General features: G+C 42.1%; 1 protein-coding gene across 3 annotated transcripts in view; it reads left to right on the top strand.

Moving 5' to 3' along the window:
• Positions 1 to 9,325, top strand: part of MYO1B (myosin IB) — a 189,939-nt gene that overhangs the window by 157,348 nt on the left and 23,266 nt on the right. For all 3 annotated transcript variants that reach the window (XM_006147812.2, XM_006147811.2, XM_006147810.2), the window contains exons 19-22: positions 200 to 293; positions 2,173 to 2,322; positions 7,168 to 7,236; positions 9,133 to 9,219. In XM_006147812.2, coding sequence (XP_006147874.1) covers positions 200 to 293; positions 2,173 to 2,322; positions 7,168 to 7,236; positions 9,133 to 9,219 — 400 coding nt within the window. The remainder of the gene's footprint in view (positions 1 to 199; positions 294 to 2,172; positions 2,323 to 7,167; positions 7,237 to 9,132; positions 9,220 to 9,325) is intronic.

Below are 9,325 nucleotides of genomic sequence, written 5' to 3'. Positions count from 1 at the left end.
TCTTCCTTCCTTTCTTTCTTTCTTTCTTTCTTTCTTTCTTTCTTTCCTTCTTCCTTTCTTTCTTTCTTTCTTTCTTCCTTTCTTTCTCCCTTTCTCCCTTTCTCCCTTTCTCCCTTTCTCCCTTCCCTTCCCTTCCCTTCCCTCTTTCTTTCCTTCTTTCCTTCCTTCCTTCTTTCTTTCTTTCTTTCTTTCTTTCTAGGGCTGGTGTGGAGGTGCTGTTTAATGAATTAGAAATTCCTGTGGAAGAATATTCTTTTGGTAGATCAAAGATATTCATCCGAAACCCAAGAACGGTATGTAACTAAAACCTTTACTCTCAGAACTTAAGTTAGAATCTTTTAGTCAAGTTCTTTTATTTTTAAAGAATTATTTATTTATTTAATTCTACTTATTGTTGTTATTATTATTTTTTAATTTAACCAGAGAGAGAGAAAGAGAAAGCAAGAAAGCAAGCCACCAGTTCTAGGAACCAAACTGCAGTCAGCCATGTGGGAATCCAGCACCTTTAACCACCACGCCACTTGCCAGTCCCAAGTTCTTTTTTTTAAGCAAGATTTTTGCTATAGGGTGTATGTACTTGCTGGAGAGACTGAGTGAGACAGACAGAAAGTGAGAAATCACCCCTCACCACCATCACCAAGGGGAATGACTATGCTGCACTCCCTTCTCCTCCATTCTCCTCTTGGGATTTTGGGCATGCATGCACACGTGCCCGGCATGAGTTTTAAGCCACCAGGTCCAGGACTCAAACCACAGTTGACTAGGGAACCAGCAGTTAGCATAATGGCTATATTGCTGGATTCCCACGTAGTCGACCACAGTTCGCGTCCCGGACCTGGTGATTTAGAACTCACGCCGGGTGCGTGTGCGTGCGTGCCCAAGATCCCGAGAGGAGAATGGAGGAGAAGGGATTGCGCGTCGTGACCAACCCCCCTGGGGGGGTGATTTCTCGCTTTCTGTCTCTATGTCTCTCTCTGTCTGTCTGGCAAGTGCACTCACCCTATAGCAGAAACCTCTCAAAACAAAACAAAACAAAAACCACAGTTGACTACATGGGAGTCCAGCAACTTAATCATTACGCCAACTGCTGGTCCCTATAATCAAGTTCTTAAAGGATGTTTAACTTTGTACATCACCTGAGATGCTACCACAAATGCCACACTCTTGTGTTTAGCTACAAATGTTCAAAATGGGGCAAATAAGGATAGTAGAAGAGTATGTATTTCTCATGTCAAAGTCTTTGATCTAATAGATTTAGTTAAGACAGTTGAAAAATCATAAAGAAGGGCTGACTTTATAGCACAGTGGTTAATCCCGTGCATTGAACGTCAGATTCCACATAGCCAATCCTGGTTTGAGTCCTGGCCCTACCTGCTTGAAAAACATGTTGAGTACATGTACATGTATGCCCCAAATCCTGGCAGGATGGAGGGATAGAGGAAAATGGATTGCAGTGGGGGCCACACACTTTGGGGAAGGAGTGCCCTTTTTCTCTCTCTGTTTCTCTCTCTGGTGAGTGTGCATGCCCTCTGGCAATTAAAAAAAAAGAAACAGAGATCTCTCTCACTACCACAATAGAACCACACTAATTCATAGTAACGAGGTAAATTCCGTCCGTATTTATAATATCTGAATTATACAATAATCTTAGGAAGTACAGTTCTGTTATTTAGGGGTACATGAAAGCACTCAAATGAAGTCTTTTCAAAGGTAAAAAGAATACTTTTAGAATATTTTCTTGTAGAACTCTTAAGGAAGCCTTATAAGTGAATAAGTTAGTATGAAGTATAATTAGTGTATCAGTTGATTGGTAATTTGAAAATTTAGAGAATTTAGAAAGTGTTTAAATTTAAGAGAGAGAGAAGACTTACTAGCATCTGTTTTACATCAATAATTTGCATCCCCAAGATAGTGTGAAGAAAATCTTGAGCTCAGCTCAGACACTCTGTAATTTGTCCTACATTTTGACCCTGGAATAAAAGTTGTGAGTCTTTCATGAACTCATCGAAATATTTTACTCATGGGCTATTAACCATATCATGTATAATTAAGGTTATTTTCAGGTTTTTCCCTCAATGTTGTTGACTCCAACAAAATTACATTTTTTTCTTGAGGCTTCCTTTCATGAGGTTCAGAGGATTTTTGCTAAGTCCATCTTTCATTTCTTACTAGTTATTCAAGTTAGAAGACCTAAGAAAGCAGCGGCTGGAGGACTTGGCCACTCTCATTCAGAAGATTTATCGTGGCTGGAAATGCCGCACACACTTCCTGCTAATGAAAAAAAGCCAGATCGTGATTGCTGCCTGGTACAGGAGATATGCGGTGAGAGTCTCGGTCATTTGTAACCTGCAGTAACCATCTCCAGCATTGACTGTGTACTCGTTACAGTGTAGTATTTACTAGTCATTCTCCCAGCAACCTAATGATACAGATATTCTTACACGTCTTTCAAAGATGAGAAAACTAAGCGACCGAAGTGGTAAGTAGCTTGCTCAGAGCCACATAGCTGTAAGAACTGGGATTTGAATCCAAAACAATTTCAACATTCAAGTTTAGCACACCACACGGTCTTCCACTGGTTTAGATATATGTAATGGGAAACCATCTTTAATTTGCTCATTGAATTGGAAGAGAGAATGCAGACAATACATTTAACCCTTTTGACTGTGATTGGGTCTGTTTTCAAAAACAGTTGGCTGTTCTCCGTTAATTACAGCAGCATTGGAAATGGTTTTAGTTCTGGACCGCTAGAGCTATGTGTTTTAGTCTGCTTTTCTGTTTCAGCAGCTGAAAACTACAGACTAAGTTATTTATAAAGAACGAGGTTTATTTAGCTCACCGTTTTGGAGGCCCAAGGTCAAGGGACTACATCAGACAAGGGTCTTTTTGTTGGTGTAGCCTTTCTCCAAAGTCTTGAGGTGGCTTACTTAGGGCATTACATGCCAAGAGGGCAAGAGCATGTGCTTGTGTCTGTGTCTCAGCTCTGGTCTCATCCCGGCTCTTTATAAACCCACCAGTATTCAACCTTGGGGCCCCGCCCCCCATGACTTTATCCAATCCTACTCACCTCCCAATGACTCCACCTCTTAAACCCACAGTTGGATTAAGTGTTTATCCTTTGAATACCACCAAAACCAAATTTCGCCACATGAGTTTTGAAGGGACACATTTAAACCACAGTACCACATTTTAATAGAATTCTAGTTTGGGTTAAAAGATTCCGTTTTCTTTATGTAGTCCTCGGGCCCTGGTAACTATGGGAAGAGATTCAATAATAAAATATATAAATTTAATTAATACGGAATTTCTTGTGGGTGTTTTTGTTTTATTTTTTCCCTTCCTTTGACTGTGGCTGTTTTCCTGGAGGCATACCACAGGATTGAGAGAAGCCCGAAGGTTTGCCTCTAGGCTAGCTTAGACTTGGGTTGTGTTCACACAAAATAAATTTTAATGATAAGAACAACGCTTCCGGGGCCAGCAGATAGCGTAATGGCCACCTCACTGGACTCCCATGTAGTGAACTGTGGTTCAAGTCCCGGACCTGGTGGCTTAAACTCACGCCAGGCACATGTGCATGTGTGCCCAAGATCCCGAGAGGAGAATGGAGGAGAAGGGATTGCGGCGTGGCCTTCCCCCCTGGGGGTGATTTCTCGCTTTCTGTCTCTCTATCTCTTTGGCAAGCACACACGCACTATAACAAAAAAAACTCTCAAAAGAATAAATAATTTAAAAAACACCGCTTCTGAATACTTTTTTATCCTATTGTTTTAACTACAGGGTGAGTTGAAAAATTGGTATATTCTTCTTTTCAGCCATAGAGAAGTTTTACCATAACGCAGTATTACCAAGACATAATTCATGCTGACCTATTGTTAAATAATACATATTAGTTATTATTCCCAAGTTTTTTTAAATTAATGAGGTACTTGAATGATTAAGCTAAAGAAAATTGACCTGATCTTTAAAAGAGTCTCTTTACAATTGCTTACTCTAGTTAAAAGAGTACCAGTGTTCAAGTAGGAGCCTATCAAGCACGTAAATGATCCGTTGACTCATTTGCATTCGAGAATCATTGTTACCCAGCCTGGTGACAGTGGTTTCTTCATGCACATAGCAGTGCTACTCAACGCTTCTGCAGATTCATATTGCTCTGTTTTTTGTTTGCTTGAGAATGGGAAGGCCAAAAAATAGCCCGTCTGCAAAGAGCCCGTTTTATCATTTTTGTTTTTGAGGTCACTAAAAACAATCCAGCAGGTGGTGTAGTGATTACAGTTCTGGACTCCCACATAGTCCACCACAGTTTGAGTCCCAGACCTGGTGGCTTGACCATCATGCTTGGCACATGTGCATGCATCCCCAAAGTCCCAGGAGGAGAGGTTTCTGTGTGGCCATCTCCCCCTCCACCAGGAGGATGATTTCTCTTTTCCTCTCACTGTCTGTCTCTGGGGAGTGCACGCACCCTAGGGCAAAAACCTTAAAAAGAAAAAAAGAAAAAGTGTACTGAATTAATCCTTCTTGAATTCTATAGATATTTTTGAAACACCTACTATGCCAGGCTCTGGGAATTGCAAGTGAAGAAAACACCTAATTCCTGTCTTCATGAGGTTTATTTCTAGCAAGGGACAATATGCTTTCAAACAAATAAATAATCAGAACAATTACAGGTTGTCGTAAGTGCTAGGAAGGAAGTAGAGAGCTGAGATAAAGAATACTGGGGAGACAGGATATAAGTTTTATAGGCTGGTCAAATAAGACCTGGAAAGGACCATTTTGTCAGAAAGATAAGAAAAGAGCAAACAGTGTAAAAAAAATCAGGAACAGCAAATATTATTTGCACTCTCCTGTTCAATATAGAGTTTTTACATCACCAGATTTTTAAAAATCACCCTATATTATTAATACACAATGGCAGGAATTGTGAGCAATATTAATTTATAGAATGGAAATAGTATAGCCCAGTTTTTAAAGTAAGCAATTAACTTTACTCTAGTGTTATATATATATTTCAAATTTTCAACCAACTATTTCAGCCAGTTAACTATGTGTTTCTCAAGCCGGTGGTTAATAGATAGGTTCCCTGGACCAAATAACTCAAAGATTGACTGTTTTTAGTTATGGATTGTTTTAAATTATTCTGTACTCTGTGGTACTTCATGGCTTCTTGAGATGAATTTTAAAGTAAGATAAAGTTATTTTCAAGCCATTTGAAAATTTACAGAAGGAAATATAACGGTACCCAATGGATGTCCGAAGTAATAGTCAGACATTATAAATTTGGCTTACATATCACGTACTATAGAATATCACTCTATGAGAAATCTTAGAGATTTCCCTGCTCCTCATTTGACAGCTGAGGAAACTGAGGGCCAGACAAGGCCGGTGAGTTGTCCAAAGGGGAAACTGAGGGCCAGACAAGGCCGGTGAGTTGTCCAAAGTCCCAGGGTTATCTTAGCTTTTTTTCCTAGCATCCTTTCTTGTCCTGTTGCCCAAGTGTTGATCACAAAACCATTACCTCTCATATTCCAGAACACAGCCTAGAATCCTGGAAGGCATCTCTTTTCTGTCAGAGAGGGGAAGCTGAGCAGTCTAGCGTTTCCAAAGTGAAAGTTGCTCAGCACAACTTTAGCCCTTGGCGATGCTGTGAGTTTTCATCAGAAATGCCCCTCAGCCACTGAGGATTCCAGTCTGAGTACTGTTAGTGCTCACTTTTCTAGAGAGGGTGTTCCATCAGCATCTGCACTCTGAACTATCAGCCCTGCAAGTAAGAAAGGCTTCTGCACATTGAACTTCTTGACTCTAAACTTAGCGCTTCACTGGCTCTTTTTTTTTTTTTTTTCTTAAAATTCTTTTTTCTATGAGAGAGAGAGAGAGAGAAAGGGACCCCCCAGTAGGAGACTTACACCAGTAGCAAAGTCCACCCCTAGCCTCAGCTGCCCGGCATCACAGACATGCACATACGCACTCAGAGTGTACAGGCGCACCTCAGTACACAATCCCGGACCTTCCATGTGGGTGCAGTATCACAGAGCATTGTGTTACTGACGTACCACCAGGCAGACCTCTCACTAGATCTTCTTTAATCTTCTGTTTTAATCTGCTCTCTGTTGCTTACTAACTGAATGCCACACCTCTGTTAAGAATGGAGATTTATTTAGTTTATGATTTTGGAGGTCCACAGTCAAGGGGCTACATCTGGTGACGATCTCTGCACAGTCCCAAAGTGGCCCAGGACATCTCATGGCAGGAGAACAAGGCACAGTGTGTCTGTCTGTGTCTCTCTCTTATAAAGCTGCCAGAGGTCGATTATGGGGTCCTTACCTTGATCACTTCATCCAGTCACACTCATTTCCTAGAGGGCCCACCGTTCAGCACGTAATCCAGTTACGTCTCCACTCTCTCAGTGCTGTTTAAATGGCTTACCAAATTTTCACACATGAATCGGGGAGGGGGAGGCACAAACCTCAGCACCTGCCCTGCCTGGATGTTCTGTATCCCCACTGCATCTGAGCCTGCTTGTCGTGCTCTTTGATAGCAGGGGTGGAATCAGTCAATGTGTGTGTTCTCATGGTCCTATTAAAATGCTTTATGCAGACAGAATAAAGGCTCAGTATGTAGGTTTTTAGTAGATCGACCGTCCATTTACTTATATTTTTAGCAGATTTCCCAGCTTGGGGCAGAGTAAAAACAGAGCAAACCGAAGAGAAACAAGGGAGGTTTCTCTCAGAGGGGGCCCAGTAAGTAACGTGATGAGAAGTGACTCCAGAAAGAAACAACACTCAAAAGCAGGTGCAGAACTCGGCGTGTATTCATTCCGGATGTGGCCGCTGAGTCTCTGCTGTGTGTGTGTGTGTGTGTGTGTGTGTGTGTGTGTGTGTGTCGGGGAGGGGGAGGAGGCAGGCCAGACTGTGTTAAACAACAGAATACAGAGAACAGATGATGGTAATGGTGTGTCCGAGGCCATTTTGAAATGATGATATTTAGGGACTTTGAAGTGTACTTCAGATTCCATTATAATTTTGGACTGTTTGAATATTTTGGTTTCTTTACATAGTGGTTTCCAGAGAGAGATGGATGACCAAGAGTCATTGCATTATATGCAATCCTTGCATTATATGCTGTACATATGTGCAAATCTAGCTGCTAATACCTTCCACTTTCATCCTACAGCAACAAAAGCGGTATCAGCAGATAAAGAGTTCTGCCTTGGTAATTCAGTCGTATATCCGGGGTTGGAAGGTGAGTTTGAAAGAGGTGTGCTTTATTTGTTTGGAGGTGTTGGGTTTTTCACAAAGGATGATGTCTTTAGCCTCACTCTGCAGGGGAGGCTGTGCTGCCTCCTGCTTCCATGTAAACAGTCAGAGGGAAGGATAAATATTATGGACTAAGTAGGGGTTCTGGTAACCTTGTCTTGGCTGCTTCCTTCTAGCCAGCTTTCTTTTAGGAGCTTTGTTCTCTAAGGAGGAAATCCTTGAAATAGTATCATACATGATTTCAGTATCTCCTTACCCCATGTTTTTGAGAGGAGCTATAAGCTAGAAGGCTGTGTTTTGGCTATTGTCTCAGTACCTGTGGGTCAAACTAGGTCTCAGCACTCCCCCACCCCCAATGACTTCCATAATGTGCCATAGACCAGCGATCCTTCTTGCAGGCTGCCCCATAATGACTGAGAGAACCTGAGTTCTGTGGTGGATGGCCACAGTGGGTGACATTCCTGCCAAGGCTTGGTTTAGGGGTCAGTGAACTGTGGTCCACAGGCCAAATCTATTTTGCTGCTTGTTTTTAGCTAAGATTTTTTTCCCCATATTTTTAAAACATTGTTAAAATAAAACAAAAAAGCAAAAGATTTCCTGAAATGGGAAAGTTATATGAAATCTAGATTTCAGTGTCCATAAGATAATACAACTGTGTTAATTTATTTCACAAATTAGCTGCTCTAGTGCCTACCCTGGCAGAGTCAGATAGTTGCAGTGGAGACCAATTGACTTGCAAAGCTGGATGTAAATATTTACCATTGGCCCTCTGTGGAAACAGTGCACTGACCCCTGCCCTAGGTCATAGATACTTTAAGGCCTGTTCTGACCTCTTTCCTATTAGAAGATTTTATGCATCCTAAAGAGGATACTTCAAGGTTTCATGCTTAGGCCTAGAACCCCTTTGGAGGGTGGCATCTTGACCAGGGGTCCAGCAGCATCGATTGACCTTTGTTTAGGTCCTGGACTACCCAAGGGTAGTTATCTTGTAGCAGATACCAAAATATGAATCTGAGCAAGGGAGTGAGTGAAACTGTCCCCTTAGGTTCTTCCCTAACCTTATCGATTAGATGCTGCATCCCAGTCTACAGACAGATTTCAGAGGCAGGACCCTAGTCTACCTTCGAACTAGGTGTCCTCCTGGTCCCTTTAATAAAATCAGTTTTCAGCAACTGCTGAAAAGCCACAGGTTTAGGATCATTGAAATCATTCTGGGAACCAGCCGACCACAGTTCGAGTCCCAGACCCAGTGGCTTAAAACTCATGCCAGGCACGTGTGCCCAAGATCCTGAGAGGAGAATGGGGGACAAGGGATTGCAGTATGGCTACCCACCTGGGGTGCGATTTCCCACTTTCTATTTCTCTGTCTCTCTGGCAAGTGCACACTCCCTATAGAAAAAAAATCTCTCTTTAAAAAAAAAAAAAAAAGAAGAAAAGAAAAAAAAGAAATCATCCTATTTTAGCAGATTTTAAAAAATCTCTTTGCAATAAAACACCAGCTGGAGTTGTACTCCAGACAGTAAGATTAATAGAGACCCGACAGACCTTGGGGGATCACTGGAGATGCTCTAATGACATACTGAAAACTGTTCCCTCCCTCTGATGTGTACCAGCTTGTGTTGCTGGGTCAGATTTTTCCATCGCCTGTCAGGGTGCAGGAGACTTTTGTCCCCGCTTGCAGTGGGGGTGACACTGTCATGCTTGATGAGTCTTCACCAACCTTCACATAGTCAGTTTCGTGCTAGGCAGCATCACTTTTTCCTTTCTTTAAGCTGTGGCTTTTTTGTTGGCACATGAGATTTGGACTGTCATCACTTTGGGTATATTTTTTTCAAGTCTTTTTTTTTTAACATTCTCTTGTTTGGGTGATTCTGTGTCTTAGGCACGAAAAATCCTGCGGGAGCTGAAGCATCAGAAGCGCTGTAAGGAGGCTGCCACAACCATTGCAGCATATTGGCATGGGACCCAGGTAGGCCAGAAGCCCCGAGGATGGCAGGGGGTAACGTCCTGTGGAACCACGGACCATCACTCGGGCAGAAAATGTTTCACTGGCTTAAGCTACTGGGCACGCATCT

The sequence above is a fragment of the Tupaia chinensis genome, unplaced genomic scaffold, assembly GCF_000334495.1.
Source record: "Tupaia chinensis unplaced genomic scaffold, TupChi_1.0 Scaffold000225_1, whole genome shotgun sequence".
Taxonomy (NCBI): Eukaryota; Metazoa; Chordata; class Mammalia; order Scandentia; family Tupaiidae; genus Tupaia; species Tupaia belangeri.
Note: the sequence above shows the minus strand (reverse complement) of the source record. Positions and strands in the feature narration are given on the sequence as shown.